Consider the following 18484-nt stretch of genomic DNA (forward strand, 5'->3'; position numbering starts at 1 on the left):
GAAAAAAATCAAAATAAAAATTAGAAAAACGAAAAAATTTATAAAAATTATTTTTCGAGTTTTTCTTTTTAATTTAACAACAAAACTGAATATAATTTAATTAATTAACTAATTGAAATATAGTTGTCTCCCAAATGGCTACACTTGTAGTGAATTCAAATAAAACACAAAAATTACAACCGACCTAATTTCCCCTGACCTCGTAACTAGGCGTCACTAAGTCGGGAACTAGTTGAAAATCGATTTTTCCACACAAACCAAACAAAACACATACAAACACTATGATTTTTCCTCTTTACATCGAAAAATACAACCCAAAATGTTAAATATTCCACTCTGGATGCGATAATACCATAATGCAATTAGTTACGGTACCGCCCTTGAACGTGCACGATATTTTGCATTTTAATGACTCGCCGCTCGCAACCGCAGCGATTCAGAAGACAGCCACGAAGAAGAAATTCATTGGCTCGTTGAATTCGAGAGTCATCCTTGGTCAGCGGCCATTAAACGCTGAATTTCATGCAAATTTCACGCTCCAAGAAACTCTCGCACATGGCGGCCATATTGTAATATTATAAACATCAATGAATTACATACAGAACAACACATTCGAAAGCCGAAATCATTAATATTTCATTATAGCAACAATTTGTGATTGTCGACATGTTAAACATGTTTGAATATTGTGTCATTGTGTGAGTGCGTCGGCGTTGTGAGACCTTCGACTCGCGTAAAATTACATAACGAACGCGGCGATATATCCAACTCGCACGTTTGCGCCAGCGACGAGTTAAATTCGAGCGTCCATGGAATGCGAGTCGCGTTTTCGCGCTTCGCGTTGAAAATTTTAAATTAATAATTTGAAATTCGAGTACAACGCGGCCGTAAATATCGCTGTTATCCGATGCAGAGCAGTTGTGCGTGGATTCGACACGAGTGTTTTCCCATACGTTCAATTTGACGATTTTAAGTTAGTTATTGTGTGTTGTGTGTGTTCCGCGCAAACATTTCGTACCAGCGCGAGACGCGAATGTGCTGTGCGTTTAGTGTCACGTGCTAATAGTAATTATAAATAAAACACACGCACACGTAGCGCGAGACCGCAAGGAGAAACTCTCCAGCTGCTGCTGGCCTGTGCGTCGTTAAAATTTAGGCGCGTTTGGTTTATTGTGAGCGCGCCGCGTGGAATAGACTCGCGGCTCGCGAGGATAATTTGTGTTATCGATGAGGTTGGTCTCTTAAAACGTGCGTACGCGTGGTGCCAGTCACCAGTTAACTGTCAGATTGTGTATGGGCTCGGTTCGGTAAACGAAATATTCGAAATTGAAGGAAATTGAAAATCAGTGTATTTTCTGCATTCGGCTGCGACGCAACGCATTTCCGGTTTTTGACACAAGTAAGTAAAAAAATCACTGGGGAATTTTATTTGTACGTGTTATATTTCTCACATTGCAAGCGACTTTGTGCTCTAACCTTTCAATTGAACCCGATAATCGATATAATTACTTATTTATATATAGTTAGGGCGACTTTGCTTAATGCAAGATTAAAAAGTTTAGTTTTTCATGAATTATGCGAAAACTAATTAAGTTATCCTTGTAATTTCTTCAGGGATCTATTCACTATTAAATTCTGTATCGAAATATATAACTTCATATCACTAAAAAATGAATTTGTAGCTTTTATCAAGAAATACATTCTTGTAAACAAAAATTTAATTTTTTTAAATAAAATCAAAGTTTAATTGTTCATAACTTTTTATGTAATAATCTAATTTTGTTTATTTTCTCGTCATGAGACCAGGATTTAATCCATAATCAATTTCTGGAAGATTGATAGCTGTAGCTTGAATCGTTTCCGAGTAATTAATTAAAATTGTTGTGATGACCTTATGTGACGTACAAGAGTTCACTGTTTATAGTAATTAATTAATAACTTTATTAATAATCAATTTAAACTGATGATTTCATTAGAAATTGATAAAGTAACAAATTCCACGCTAAATTATATAAACATTTCTATGAAATCACTTTTCAAAGTCAGAAAAAACTGTAATTAAACATAATTTCTTAAATTTCTTATAAATTAAACTTTAACATTCTCATAACTTCGATAATAATAAACACATCAACAAAATTTTAGTGAAATTATGTAAACAATTTATCCCTTAACTTATTAACGCAAAAATTAAACTTTTATGATTTATAGTTTTGATTTTATTAAACAAAAACTAAAATACTGTTGCAAAAATAACAATACGATCACCGAATGTCCTTGTGATTATTCTCCCATTGTTTTTTATCTGAGCAGTTCATTGTTGTCCAACAAAGCGTGAAAGAATACATAAACGATAAGATAACGACAATAATAAGCATTGGGATTACCCAATGATCACGCCTTCAATTCGCACTGCAGTGTTAAGTGTTTAAACGCACTGCAAACACATTATTGAAGCTGTAGCACCGTGTAAACATAGCAACGATACGAATATGTAGATATGACATTCTTAGAATCACGCAGGTTTTTCTCCGAATGCGGAGGAATCACTTGCACGCCCATAAAACACACCGGTGTTTAATTCAGTGTATTCACTTCATTAACATAATTTATAAATAACATGAATGCCTCCAATAAATGCTATAAGTGTTTGTTTAACGTATCGCACAATAATTTACATATTTTAAATTTATACCGAGTGTATTTTTAAATTTTTAAAAGTCTAAGTAAAAAAAAATAAAATTTTAACCTTGAAGATGTTCACAACACGTTATTCAAATCGATTGTGTGGGTTGCCTACGATTACACACTGCTTCCGTATCTTATTGAATTTAAACACGAACTAAAATTTTATGAAACGTAACTTTCACCTGCTTGAATCCATAATGCATAACAACTAACACACTGAACAAGAATAAGTAGGAGTTTGAATAAATTAAGTAAACAACATTAAAATATCATTTTAACAAGTCGTAAGCACTTAAATATTGTGGAATATGTTAACTTTTCATTTGTGCGGAGTGGACACATGTGAAAAGCATAGCAAAGCATAGAAAATTGCAATTTCACACAACAAGTGACATCTATGAGGAAGCGAACCGCAACTGCTCGCAAAGCGCAAGGAAATTTCCTACATTTACACACTTCGCGAACGTGCGCGAACAAAAATTACACCGCTTTGCATAATATTACATATTTATTATTTATATTAGTAAATACTAGGTATTCACGCGCGATAATCAGATAAAACAAACATTAACATTTTAAATTAAGTAGCAGTGGTAGCAGTTTAGTTAATTTATCGCTGGTAATTTAAATAATTACCAGGTTCATTGATTTATTATATTAAAACTATTCTACACTCTTCTATTCAATGAAATAGTTAAATATTTCATTATTATTAGTAATATTGCGTGGGTTGTGTTCACTGATCGGTTCATGAACCAAGCCGACACACATTGCCAACACTGAATTCGAATCAATCATCTCAAGGTTATTAATAAATGTGTGAATAACTTCCAGACCGACACGTTGAATTCTGAGGGCACTAAACGTTAAATTCGCATAAACCATTTATGTATTATTTATTTACGCTTATCTAAGACCACTTTGTGAACTCGCACCTACTTGATACTCGCAGCCACATACAAAATATGAATATATAAATATAGTTCAACTGTATATTCTTATTATTATTAAATGATGTGTATCATTGATTAAGATTTAATGCACGTTGTAAAATTTATATTACCGTATAAATATTTTAGTATCATACAAGTTACATATTTCAATGTCAGGAAAAATATGTACTGTGATTGAGTTGCGGTATAAATATCGAACGCGTATTTTTTAAAAACAAATTCTATTTATATCTTATTGATTTATTTACTTTTTATATTTGCTTGTGATTCATCACTCGGAACTGACTTAAGTGCAATACGATTTATTTAATCGCCGATAACATTTTCAATTGATGTTACGCACGAGATGAACAAATATTAGTCGAGTAAACACCTAATAAAAAAAGAATGAGGTAAACACGATTGTAAAACAGCTGCTATTGTTGTTCTATTATTGATTTCTGCGTATTATTACATCAAACTTTTTTTCTGTTCTAATTAATAACTGATTAGTAAACATTTTATTTATAATTATTGTGTAATATTCACAATATTAATATTTAATTGATATTTTTTTTATTTTTACGCGTAAATTTGGTGAAAATTTTATTAAATAAAATAAAGCCTTAAGGAATTTTAGTACAACAGCAAGAATTGTCATCCGATCTGCCTGCATCCTTACAGGCCGTGATCAACGAACTTTTCGGAATGTTTAAGATTTTTCTGCGCACGAGATGCGGCGATGTGATATAATGCGCATTTAGCGCGCACCGAAGGCGAAAAATTGTTGCAGATTGTCAAAACAATAAAACGCAGCGCAGTGCGCACAATGGAAACGCCGAAATGGCAAATTTTTCTATAAACATTTGCGGTAATATGATCCCGCACCGTTTTCGATGTTCTCATTCACACGATTGCTTTATATTATTACAAATATAAAAAATAAAAAATAAATTACGCCTACCAAAATCAAAAATTCTGGAATATTATAACGGATTTAGCTATAGATGACACACAGGCACTAGTTTGTTTTATTATTAACAATATAAACACAACCCGAAAGCACTTCTTCAAAGCACTCAGCTGTAAACCACACGAAAATAAATGCAGATTTACATCATGATGTAATGTAAAGTGTGTAATGACGCACTTGTAAAAAAGAAACGAAAATCAATTGTGGAAAAAGGGATTCTCCATTCCGGACTAAACGATATGATCTCACATAGGTTCCGTGTACCTATCGAACATTGTCATCTCAGTAAACAATGAAAAATTATTTTTGTAAATTGTATTGAGTTCCTGCATCCGTGAAATATGAAAATTTTAATTTTCCGTTGACGCATTTGCAGTAAACTTATCAATTATGATGAAATTTCAAAAAAATGCCTACTGCATATCTCTTCAGTTACCACACATGATGCATTTTTATCTTATCTGTGCTTATAATATAGATGCAACAGCACGACAGCAATGCGGACATTTCCGGTGTGATCATGTGCTCGCGTTTTTGTACGTGTACGTGTCTTTCATTCTTATCAGTCGTCAAGCGTGCGTCATGCGCTTGCTAGCTGCACGAATTAACTAACAAGTGCGAAAGCACAAAACGACAAAACGAAATAAATAAAATATAGAAAAAGTTGCAGTACTTGAAATGTTTCAACCTCAGTATATACCTACAATTACCGTTACGATTACGCAACTTACGCAACTTTACCGACAAGAATGTCATGTCAGTGATTCATGTTGAAGAAATGTTTTAATACCCGACTCTCTTAATTTCCCAATATTCGGATTAATTTGAGGTTAGAAGCGGCGGCGCTTTACACTTCGCCGAAAACACGTAGTTGTTTTTGGGCAGCACGAGTCGAAAGATCGTATTCAGCGAGCGTAATCGACAATGAGACAGGAAAGATGAATGTGAAATATTAATGAGTCAGGCGGTGTGAGCTCCTGCCGCCGAAGGAATGATTTATTGTAACACTACAATTGAATGCAGTCGGATATCCGAACGTTTTCGTTTGTTCTTCGTGCATTCCAAAGAATTCATTCATGGAAATACCACTTTTACTTTTTATTAACTACGTTAAGAAAAAAAAAACGTATTACGTCTATAGTAATAATATAGTAATCTTAAACAGATTTTTCTATGACTCAATATGCGTGCTCTAGTTTTGTTTTTTGGTCCATTTAACCAAAACAAACGTAATTTTGGGAAATTTCGATTATTCATCAGCCGACCGCGGGACTAATACATCTTTCAACGAAAATATGAAATCTGAGCCTAACATCCAAACAATTTTCCCATTATTTTCCAATGGGTGGTGGTATTACGCAAACATTCCGAGAACACCGACACGTATAGCGTGTGGAAACGCATGGAAATGATGACCCACTGCGAAAGTTCAGTGTCAAGGCCGTCTAACCACCCCCTATGCATCGATTTTCCACCCGGATGACATGAATAATATTCGTCATACTGATTCATGCATATTTTTTGGTCATCTTTAAAACAAAACTTTTAAAAATGTTTTTAAACAAAAAAAACATTTTGGTGATAATAAGGGATGCAATAATCCATATTTAGATGTAAGTATGTTATAGCGACCTAGTCCAAGTAGAAGCGGATGAACCAATAATCAGTGATCCAAATTAATCGTAAGTTAATGCGATGCGGATGTGCGATTAATCGAACCATAAATAGCAATTGCTGCTAAAAATGCCGGCTGCACCACTTAATTGGAAAAGCCGAAAATAGCGGATAAATTAGCGACATTCGTCACGAATCCCACTGTGACGTAGAGGGTTGTCCTGTCATGTGCTGTGGGCGGCTGGCTGAGGATAACGCCAACGCAATGCAGGATGTACTAATATTTTTTTCTTCTCTACTTTTGTTGCAGGTCCTGCGGCGCCAACGCCAAGCTCTAGAGCTACACATCCGCAAAAGGTACGTGCGTGCATTTTTTGATCTGGGACGCAAACCCATATCGCCTATAGACAATAATATCACTCATGACATCTCGGAATGTGCGCCTTTCAGCAACCGTATACCCAGGGTCGCAATCCTGGTTTCGTGTTACACAGTGTGTGGCTCCGAATTCTTATTATGTCTGCCCGCCCCATTATTCATAACATTGACGTTTCGGGACGTGAAAGATTTGCGAGCGGTAAATTGCCAGACGTTTAGTAGACACAGGAAGTGATTCTGAGCAACGCGAACCGAAAAAAATTGATCGAATTTCATCTTTTTTTTTTGCTCTCAACTTGTAGAAAGATGTATTTGATGATTTAATGGCCGGCGAGAGTCATTGTTTTGAACCGGACTTTTTCATTCACTAATAGGCTCGTGTCCTAATCGCATAACAATTAAATTAAATACCTCGTAAAGTAAAACTACGCACATACTTGCGGTCGCGCAAACAAATATGAATAATATTTTGAGTCATCGGCAAACATCCATTGATGAATCTGGATATTTTAAGAAAAGTTAAAACAACGCGCGCTGCGTAAATAAATATAGCGAGAGAGGAAAAGCGGATGTATTGGTAGCGTGCCAAAAGTGTGGGCGATACTATTACTGGTTTCATTCATAATTTCATAAACGTATCAACCACGTTGCACTGAAAGTTAATTTGCATATTTATTGATTTGATAGACATATGGTCGCATAGTGCACAAAAGGCGTTGAAATATCTTAATCAATAAAAATTACAATAAAAAATTTTCAGTGCGTATATCAAAAAAGATCTCACTTTTATACGCGTCCACATAAAACGAAGCGTTGGCACGTAATCGACATTAAATTTTTGTAAGAATTAATGTTTTGTCATTTTAATGTTTCGGGTCGTTTTCGTATATCAACAGAGAGACGCAGAAACATTCCCGGGGCGATGAAACCGAAAAGAAACGCGTCTCTAGATGTTTGTGATTTGCCGCAGCAGAAAAACTTAAAGAATTATGTGCCCTCCCATGCCACACGCATTCCACACGGCAGAAGGGAAATATAAATATATCATTTTAAATTTAAAATAATAATTTCCATTGCGGCGCTTCTCCGCGCGCGACGGACAGGAGAGTGACCCTCATAAATTACCGCTGCTTCTTCTTGAGCTTCGTGTTCGCTGCATAAAATCCATGTTACCGGCCGGTGACAATGCGAAGACTCCGCGCGCGTTTGCTTCCGTCGGTATGTCGCGCGCACACATAAAGCACCTCACCGACCGACCGGCCGGCCGACCGTCGTTGTCGTCGTCGTGTGCAGAAGAGGAAAGAATCCTTGGGAATTATGTTTACACAGATCGGGGCGCGATAACACCGAGCAGGCGCTTCGCTTATTAACATGTCCACCGAAAACCTTTTTTCACCGTTTTTTTTAAGGTTTTCTTGTTCTACAAAAACGCATAATACACTTGCATCACATTATTATCCAATTAAACTAAAATGCTTAATTTTTGACATGTGTTTTTGAAGGTGTCATACTTGTGGTGTCAAAATATTGACGAATCTATAGTGGTTTTAATTTTAAATTTAAATTTTCACTTTTTATTTGGTTTTTTAACTCGAATTGTCCGCAAAAAAAGAAAATAAATGAAGACAATGTTTAATGAAATCTAATGCTCAATCCTTAGGTAAATATAAAGTGATATTATTATGTTACACCATATTACTCAAGTTAAGTCACTTTCCTGACACAGTTTTAGCAGCATCACGTCTAGATCCGGCAGCGTGCAAGGTAAAAAAAAAGCGTCCAAAGTCCGCGCAAGTTTCGTAACTGAAATTGACTCTCGCATTTCTTCGCGCCGGGACATCAAATTGCTGCAATCACCTTGCGAGGTCGCCGGATGATTCATGCGCATTGTTTGTATATTGCTAATATTATTAACCGATGAGCTCTCCACACTGCTAACCAGCGTGCGCGTGTTTGTGTTGTGGCTGGGTGCGCGTGCGTGCACGACTTGCGTACTCACGTTTATTATGCTTCGTACGTTCGCAGTTGTACAAACACACACATGCGCGCGTCGCGCGCGCGCGGTAATACGATTCCGAGTTCGACCGGCGCGAATCGTGACCGAGACCTAGGGAATTCCCGCGTGCTGTGGCCGGTTTCGCGTTTTGTTTGCTCGCTCGATTTCATTCATACGTTTTGTTACACGCCGGGCGCAAACGCACGAAATTTCGTCGACGTCTCAAGTGCAATAAAGCGTTATGCAAACAAGTGTGTTACTAAACACGTTGGAATAGTCGAGAATATGTGGTGAGAAAATAGCAGATGATTTAATCTGTGGGGCACTATTTTTATACTTGAATGCGGAACACACACCTTGACGGAAAATCGGAAATTTTACACAATGGTCACCGAGGAGTGATTTATCGGTTTATTACTGCATTGCAGTTTATGACATTTTGAGTGTTGCTTCATTGCATATTGCACCTATGTTAGCACAAAAGTCACACTTTTCTTTTTGAGTAGTTTTCCATTTTTTTTTGTTCAAAAACACAAAAACAACGTTAAAGCATCAAATTAGAATAGTCACGTTTTCCTATTAAAAATACATTGTCCATGCGACAATACCAATACTACAGCTACCTGGACTTGGTAAAGAAAAGAAAAAAGAGCGTAAAGCAAGCTCCGACAGGTCCAAACACGAAACTTGTTAGCGTGCCACCACACACGCCCGCACTACAAGTGTTAATCGCTTCTTTACGAGAAATAAAATCAAAGAAAATTATAATTCGTCATTAGTCACTTTATCGAATTTTCCGCCATCCGTCAAGTTTTATAATAGTCTGATCCAAAGGTATGCAATTAAGGTAACAATAAAATTACCTGCAAACTAGTCATCACAACATAATAACAGTGTAATAGCGTGAGTGTGGCGTAGGTCTACACTCACACACAGCGCGCACATCGTGACTGCTATTACGTGTATCGGTTAAAACACATACAAACAGAGCGCCTGGAGTCGTAATCAAGTTGATTCATCCATCCAGAGACTCCTGCCAGAGGAGTCATATGCGCTCGCTCGACGGTTTAGTCGCTGCCCGACATTCCGGTACGATACAACCCTCTGGTTAGCTTCCGGGAAATCATCGACGACGAAGAAAAAATTGCACCACCTTGGCGCTCTTGGTGTGTGTTCCGAAAGGTGTTCGCGCGCTCACCACGTCATGCGGGAGTTTCTTGCGCGATTACGCGGAAATCCAGCTGGCTCACTAGTTTTCGGGCGAGCCGCCGCGCGCCTCGAAGAATCCCACTCTGAGACAGTGACGTCACGAGTGCGCCCGACTTAAGTCTCGCGCGTGTACACTCGGAGAGCCGTTTTATGAATGGGAAATGGTGAGAGGAGGAGGAGGAGGTTCTTGCGCCGGATCCACCTACATTCTCTCAACGCGCACGCCGCGTCCTGCGTGCGTTCGGCCGCGCACCCGAACCGGCAGATATTACCAGATATATAGTGTTATGTTGTCAGTTGTTGTTACAACCGGCGCGTGAAGTGTTTAGTGCTTAAGCGGTACGCGTGCTATCGTCTCTCTTGATCAGAGCGCGCCGATCATCAGCGAAACTTGAATCAAAAACGAAATCAAAAACCGAAAATGGTTGAAAGTGTTGCGCATAATTACACTATCAGTGGACATCTGATAGGCATGTTGGATCGTGACCAGCGAACGGTCAACCGTAGAAAGTTGTCGACGGGTGACTTGTTGGACGCGTGCCCGGGCTGCGTGTGCATAACGCGCGCATCGTTAATCAGTGAAAATTCCCAAGTGGAAAATCCGACGGCGGGCAGATGCCCACGCTGGAGCATGCAAAGTAAGTAGTAGTTGTGTTACTCGCGGAGACTTTGACGCTGGCACAAGTCAGCAGCCGCCCCCCGCGATTCCTGCGAATGGTCGCGTCTATTGAATCACACTCGGCCGGGGCAAAAAATCGTAAACGTCGATTACGACACCCAGCATGTGACTAACCGTGGCGAGTGTGCCTTAGGATCGATTTCTGTCGTGCGTGTGAAAATATTTGCGACGCGCTGGCCCTTTTATCACGGCCGGAGCGCGAACGCTCCAACGATAATAGTAAATCACATGAGCGTGGCGAAGCGATTAGCGCTCGCGCGCGAGACTTGTGCACCTTTTGCAGTTACATAAATTGTTGTGGTAGCTGTTTGGAAAAATGCACCGCGCAGCCACACAGCTGATACGGCACCTGTGCGTGCCTGCGGACAATGCGTGTGTGTGGCGATAATTTTTCCAACCGCGGCGAAGTAAAAAATGTCGTCAATTGCAGGATCGCAATCGCATTAAGGAAAAGACGCGCGCAATTAATGGCCATTATGTCGGTAAAAAGAGTCCGCTAACTATTTCGCAATTATAGAAAATATCGAATTAATTCCTTACTGTTGCGCACACACAAGAGAAGCGCGCGCGCCAACCGCGCTCTCAACGAGCATCCTTGAAGCAACAATCGATGCGCATGCTAACACACTGGCAGCAACAAAGTAAAATCATTTTTCGATTTCGACATGCTCGCGACATGTGCTTTCGAGCTTTCGTCAAGCAACAGGTCAAACGCACATTAAATTTTCTTCTCACGCTATGGCGCCCTTTCGGTGTGTTTGATGTCCGCATACATCCACAACTCAACACGGCTCGGGATACTTCTATTTGTACAAGACTCAAGTGTCACTGTCATCTTTTCTCATTTTCTTCATCTTACAAAGCGATGTTAATTACTCGACCCAACTTAATATGTTTGTTATCCTTTTATCCTTTGCAGGAGTAAAAAAGGTCCTTGCAGTCGTCACCTATTTACTGATAGTCATACCGACGGTCTTGTCAGCACCCAGCGGCAGCATGGAGCAACAACAGGAAGATCCCTTCTGGGTACTCAATGAGAATGTGCAACCGGAGGATAATATCACGCAAGCACTCAAAGCACAGCTGGCGAAAACCATCCAGACGCAGGCGAAGATCGCATGCAACAAAGCCAATCATTCCCTTGAAGAATACACGGTGAGTTTTCGCCGCACATCCTGTAGGAATCTATATAACTAATTAGTATGCGCCGGCTAGTCACACCATCACGGCCCATCACGGCCTGATGTCTGATTACACACTATCATATTTTTCTTCTTTGTTCGCCGTCTGCGTCGGATATAAATAACTCGCGTCTTTATCACATCCGGTGAAATTTTCCGGCCGGTGTGCGCACGTTCGATTTAATAGCAGACGTATTGTATTGTATTGTCTACTCTTCCGATGACACCTATATTTCATTAACAGGATCGGACTTGATTGAAATAATATTCGCAAAAATATGTTGAATACTAAAGTGCATATGCATTGGTGTGAATTTTGTTGAAATGTGTAGGCATGTGGTCGATTACATATTTATATTTTGAAACCGGTACGGTCGTGCGGCGCACGTTGGAATCGAATGAATGAAATCGCAATCGGGCACACACGAGCACGCGAGTGTGTTCCTCCCACGCGGGTGCGCGCACCGAGAGTGTGCCAGTGCCAGGTGCCTGCGACCCGGGCGTCAGGCAGTCTGCGAGGCTGAGACGACGCGTCGCGATATAGAAATTACCCAAGCATCAGGTTTAATCAGTCAGACAGGCGCAAACGCAACGCAACCCGAGCCCCCAACAAGGTCGATTAATACCTACTACTAATATCTTCAACTCTTATCGGGTCGCACTTAATCAGCGCTTTCCTTTCGCACCTGCACACCATTTGCATACGCGCATTTTTCTCTATCCCACATTTCTCCTTTCGCGGAGAGAGTGAATAAGTGCTCTTGTTTGTGCAGCGATTGCGACACTGGCACACACGTGTTCCTACACAGTACATTCATGCGCGGGCAACAAGTGGTTTCATAACATGCAGCAGCACATCTCAGGTTACTTATATTCAAAAATTTCCGTTGCAGAAAAACCAATTCAGTATGACACCGGAACAAGTCCATCAACGCTATAATTCTACATCGTTTGATTGGTTACCTTCCAAGTCGGACATACCGAAACAATTTGGTACGGATGTAACTGATGGGTTCACACGTACGGTAAGTCAAAACCATCAAAAAACTCAAAATAACCAAAAAAACTATAAAATTTTTAATAACTTCAGATGGAAGAAGAAATGATCCACTTGTACCATCAATTCCAAAAAATCGGCGTGGGTATCGAACAAATCGTCAGTGAATACAACAACTGTACACCCAATAATGGTGCTGATCAATCAGTCTGCATCAACTTCAACAATATGCGTCAGGACCTCACCACGCTCCTACGCGAACTCAACATGAACATTGGTACCCTCGGTCTGGTTCGCAAGCCAGACGTTGAACGAGATATCATGCCCGATGAGGATAGACAAGTTGATGAAACAACGCGCAGAATACGCAACTGGGTGATCTACCGTGACTACATCAACGCCCTGGAGTACACCATCAAAGCATTCGAGACGCACTTCTGAGAGGAGGCCCTACTGGGCGAGCGCGTTACACCGCTCGTCCTCGATCTACGATCGCACACTTCCTTCGACTAGAGACATATCTCCCTATATTTACATTCTACCTATTTATTGCATCGCGTTGTTCATTTTCTTACATAACATTTTATTTATTTGACGTGTCGAACGAAAATATTGTAAATATTTATTCGATTAATTTATATACATATATATATTTAAAAATGGCGGCAAGTAGCAAGCGAGAAACACTATTAACATTATTTTGAATTGTAATTAAGACCGTAGTTAATATTTATTAATTTATATCTACTATATTTAGCGAATGACTCTATTTACGATACGCGAACTATGTTGAAACTCTTTATGACTGTATATAATCGCTAGGATAATTAGCAAACGTGTGCAGTTGTTGTAGCTACTCTAGTACCATAATACACACACCTGCTTTCGAAGACGGATGCTGATGCAGGCGTTTGATCATGGACGCCACACACACACACACATTTACACACTCACTCAGAAAGGAGTATTTCAACGCGACCCACACACTTATTTGATTTGTGTTGTGTTGTGTACTTGACACTTGTTGTGTTACTTTTGATGCACACCTTCAATTGCGGGTGTCCATCAAAACGAAATCAATAACAGACAGTATTTGACTTGGCAGTTGTATGATTTATACTGTGATATTAGAGCACATTAATGAAGGAATATTTATTGTTATTAAATGTATACTACTTGTTTATTTAATGCGAACGTGTGCGAGTGTTTTGAATCCTTGAATCTCCTCGTTTTGCAGCGCGTACTGTAGGATAAGTTATGATTACTTGTGGGCATTTATATTTATTGCACCATAACGGCAACGGCGGTAATTTATGATTTGATGTTGCCGCTGTTGGCGCAGTCAGTTAGTCAGCTTTGAAATTTCACTTTATGACTATTTACAGGGTAGTTGGGCATAAATAAACATCGAAAGTGTCATTTTTATTTCACTACTTTACCAATGACACTAGCCTTTCACTATTTTCGTACACGATTGACAGACGGTTTATTGCACACAGCGCGTAGTTGAAGGTCTTGACGAGTGTGTAATAACTAGTTTACCTGGCGTGGTGCTTTGTGAAGATTTATTGAACATCGACAAGAATATTCGTGTTTTCTACATTCTACCGGCGTTGAAACAGGGAGAAAGAACGAAATGTAGATCGGATGATAAGCCACGCGCATTCCGACCGTCCGGCATTGTTTAATTTCGGTGGTTGCGGCCTCGCATTGATGTCGTCGTCGTCGACGACGCTGAGAGCGAACCGAGTGTGACTCAAGCACGGCGCGTCTGAGCAGGCGCTAGGCGCTTTTCGTGAGAACCTGCCGGCGCGTTCGCGGAATGGACGCGCGCGCCGGGCAATGACAGATCACCTTGGCATTGAACACCAAGCTGAACGCATTTGAGTTTTCGAGTGTCGGCATGCTCGCAGCCGAACATTAATTCCGCGCTGTTTATTAATTGTCCGCATGGGTCGGAAGTGACGCAAACGACTCACAATATTGACCCACACACACACAGAGAGATATAGAATATATTCATAAATACCTTGACACTTGGGGTTTTTTTCTTCGTTTCTGGATCGCTTCATGCACAGGAAGACAATATTGACTCTGGTGATTAGTTCAACTGCACCAAATTTACTTATTGTTGTAACCGTTAAGTTGGAGATGATTTTTTGTGACTTCCTGGTGGCATTGGGACTTCTGTCGGGTGCAGCCCATTGATAATCGTTGGAATTATTGATCACATGCGCCTTCGCGACCGGTGGGACGGCAGGAAATTAATTAATTTCGAATACTCGAGATGCCACCACGTCGTTGGCTCGTCTCGATGCCACCGATAGGGCGACAAACGCCCAAGTAGCGATGACCACTGTCGATAACAAGGAGTCTAGTCTGGTGCGGCCGTCAATTATTACCGATTGGACATGTGTAACTTATATGTGTAACCCTTCCCAGCACACACACACAGGTACAGCTAAAGCAACAGAGAGCAACAGGTAGTTTTTAGCGCTGCGGTGCAAAACCAATAAAAACAGACACGAAATATTTGCATGAACACAGCCACTACATACCTTACATGTGTAAACTTGTAACTGGCACCCACAATAAAAAAGCAACAAGCTTTAAAACGTTCAGCAACAAGGGTTAATCGAAGCGTGTGATCTTGTTACGACCGGCGCTTGCCGCAACTTTTCTTAACCTCGAAAAAAACAACACAACTACAATACCTAAACTGATTCATAGAGGTCACCGCAAACATTCCGCACGGTGTGTTTATTGTTTGTGAAAACAAATAAAACAAAAACAGTTAGACACTTTTGCGAGAGATCATTGAAAATAAACCAATTACAACAAATTAATATCCGTTAGCGTCATGACGAAAAGATTCAAGTTATAATAAACGCTCGCGTTTGATTATTTTTACGTCGTTACGCGCATGTGTAGCAACTGTGTCGCGCTGGGTTTGTTGTGAGATAATTTGTGTCTCGTCTCGATTCTTTTGCTCCAACGGCGGAGTTATGAGTAGCAGGAACTAATTTTCGTGCGTATGTATCGCAATGTGAAAGAAAATTGTTTGTTTGCAGTGCGTTTGTATTTCGTTTGTCTTTGATATTTATCTCGACTTTTAATTGTCCGTTATTTTAATTACGGAATTACTGCCCTGTCCTCTATGTATTTTTTCCGACGCTCAATTGGCCGGTAATTGCATTTACGTTTTCTTTTGTTCTCGAAGCGCGGCGACAAGACGTGTACGACAAGAGTCTCGCAGCAGATTGCGTCAAACTCGATCGCGCTACTACAGGATACGCACCGAAGAGAATAAAAATTAAGTTAAGTAAGGAATTTTTATTTTTATTACATGAAACTTCAATTACCTATTTATTTATTGTCGTTTTGCCTCAGATCCTGATGTTGGCAATAAAAACGATTTGTTTGTGTGTAGAAAAAAAAATAATGTTACTTCGTTTCTCATTTGGGACCCCTGCGGAATCGATTTACACAGTGTCGGCACATGAAGAGAGCGCCCAAAGATACGCCGATATTTGAACACATTATGGACGGATTTCCATTGGTGATTTATGACTTTCGAGATTGAGTGATAATGCCCCGAACGCTCTCTTCGCGCCGAGGGAGATTATGCGCATTTGAAAAGGCAGATTATTTCTGTTTGGCACACACAAACTGGTTCTCGCTCACATCGTCGCCGGTCGTCCGTCCGGCGAAACAAAGCGCGAGCCGTGTTTATGTTATTGCATCCACAACGGCCGAAAAGTGCAACTTGGAGTGCCACCAAACAATGACTTAAGCCGCCCTTCGAAATGCAAACGCAAATTTCATCAACAATGCGTATACATTTCGGGTGGTGTTTAATCTATGTTCATCCCCCATTGCAAAGTGCTTCTGGGTTTTACCATATTCCAACATTCAGCTACTGTAATCCCTCAAAAGGGTTACAAGTTACATTTTAAAAGACTTAAGTCATTTATGATCTCAATATACAAATACAAATCCAATATAAGTGCCCATCCTAAGATGACTTAACGAAATAAAATAAAATTATTCACAATTAACATGTTTGCGGTTGCAATTACGTCTGACCTACATTGAATTTACCGAGCAGCAGAATTTGAAAATGTGAACGGAATCTAGTCGCGACTCGTGAGTTGGCGAACGTGCCGTGCGATGTCGGTGTGCTCCGGAAATACCACGCACGCTCTTAGAACTTAGAACCGCAGAAAGTACGTTGCACATGCGCAAATGCGCAATCTAGACGCCAGTGGGTCGATAATAATAATAACCGCATGACACCACATTATAATATACTAAATGTTAGTGAAAAACGCAAGAATTTCATTAAGTCACTCCTTGTTATCACAATGATACACTGATAAAACATCTAAATGTAATCATCACTTGATTATGTTGATTTAGACAAGCTGGTTTCTATTGACTAATAAGTTAGTAATTTTTATTGTATTTTGATCATGTGTGGCGCCAGACCAGGTGAAATCGCAGATTTTCCGGGTTTTGAGAGACGCTGTCATTGTTTGGGCGGTTTATGAATGGAAACGCAAATTGAATAGGCCCACAATGCGCAGATGCATTCCTAACTTATGGATATTAGGCGGTTGTTGGTCGGTTTTGAATCGCCTGGCATTGTTCCCATCATTCAAGAGGGTGTGAATTGAATAGGAGCGTTTTTGGACGCTTTTATCTTAAAGAATCAGAAATCACGAGTGGTGCACAACCACTCCGCAGTGAGAAGAATAGAAGCTGGCCTAATGTCTGTGTGACGTGGCGTCGCATTGACTGCGCTTTTCGCTTTGAAACGCCGCGCAAAGATTGCTGATTTCACAGGGGGTTGTTTGTATGCGCCCGCCTCCGGCGAAATATTTACTGCAGCGGCCATTTCCTGACGTCTCACTTTGTGCCCCGATGAGAGATTCATTCAGTGGCGCTACGGTTCATTCATCCGCCCGAGGTGGAATGCAGATGCGACGGACCTACCACGAGAGAGGTGCGATCTCGTGGTGTACGGCGCTGGCCATCACGAGGTGTCACTTCTGGCACCCTCTTTAAGCTGGACACCAGGTAGTTGCGCATTAGTGCGCACACATAAATACATAAATCTACTTGTCACTAGTGCGCTTTGGACAGCACACCCCAAAGTGGAACAATGGCCGGAAAATTTCGATGCCTCCCTTTGAGGAGTAAATATTTGCCGATCGGATAGCGCTTCAGTTCTGAGGTGATTTACAAGATTTACAACTAGATGCTGAATCACCGAATATAACTGCTAACAAGAGGCGCGCAAAGCAGTCGAAACAGGGGCGTACCCAGTAATTTTACACATCAAGACCTACCATTTGAGTGTTTGTTGTGTGTGCAGGTGGGACTGGTACACCACTGCGTTGAGGTTACCCAGGGAGGTCCCGAGATTTATGTGCGGCACGCCGTGGCGACGCGACGCGCACCGAACGGGAGATCGGGAACAATAAAAAACGCGTCTCAGCCGTGCGCTATTGTCGTCGTTTCGCGCTTGCCGCGCTGCTCGCCTATCGCCCAATGGATCGTTGATGTATGCACGGACCGTACCAAAATGGTAGTCGCCTCGTCGACGCATGGCGTGAAGAGTTGCATGGCGATTTGTATTATAAACAAGTCGCATTCGCGGTCACGTAGCCAGGCGGTGTGCGAATCTTGCGGAAACAACAAAAATCATACACGCTTGACGCTCGGTTCCCGCACACCTCAAAGGGGTCCGAACCGTAGGTACCATTTGTTTAGTTATACTTTGCATGTGTATATATATATACACAACGTGAGACCCGGAGGAATGCGCGAAAGGT

The 18484-nt window shown here is 40.6% G+C and overlaps 1 protein-coding gene across 3 annotated transcripts; it reads left to right on the forward strand.

The window, feature by feature from the left end:
* Positions 1-781: 781 nt before the first annotated feature.
* On the forward strand, positions 782-13830 carry LOC135790210 (uncharacterized). Of its 3 annotated transcripts, XM_065300289.1 has the most exons (5): positions 782-1399; positions 6518-6564; positions 11389-11624; positions 12544-12675; positions 12741-13830. In XM_065300289.1, the coding sequence occupies exons 3-5, from the start codon at positions 11466-11468 to the stop codon at positions 13086-13088; spliced, it is 639 nt and encodes a 212-aa protein (XP_065156361.1). In that variant the 5' UTR covers positions 782-1399; positions 6518-6564; positions 11389-11465; the 3' UTR covers positions 13089-13830. The 3 variants fall into 3 exon arrangements, with proteins under 3 accessions (XP_065156361.1, XP_065156360.1, XP_065156359.1); XM_065300288.1 differs by lacking the exons at positions 782-1399; positions 6518-6564 and adding an exon at positions 8090-8245; XM_065300287.1 differs by lacking the exons at positions 782-1399; positions 6518-6564 and adding an exon at positions 10102-10428.
* Positions 13831-18484: the final 4654 nt, after the last annotated feature.

This window comes from Atheta coriaria, unplaced genomic scaffold, assembly GCF_025399875.1.
Source record: "Atheta coriaria isolate IRGN ID8LTWV9N9 unplaced genomic scaffold, Caltech_Dcor_3.1 hic_scaffold_4_pilon, whole genome shotgun sequence".
NCBI lineage: Eukaryota > Metazoa > Arthropoda > Insecta > Coleoptera > Staphylinidae > Dalotia > Dalotia coriaria.

Coding starts and splice junctions, on each gene's coding strand:
- LOC135790210 (XM_065300287.1), top strand. CDS start 10,212: ATGGTTGAAAGTGTTGCGCATAATTACACTATCAGTGGACATCTGATA. Junction 11,625..12,543: donor ATTCCCTTGAAGAATACACG/GTGAGTTTTCGC, acceptor TTTCCGTTGCAG/AAAAACCAATTCAGTATGAC. Junction 12,676..12,740: donor CTGATGGGTTCACACGTACG/GTAAGTCAAAAC, acceptor TAATAACTTCAG/ATGGAAGAAGAAATGATCCA.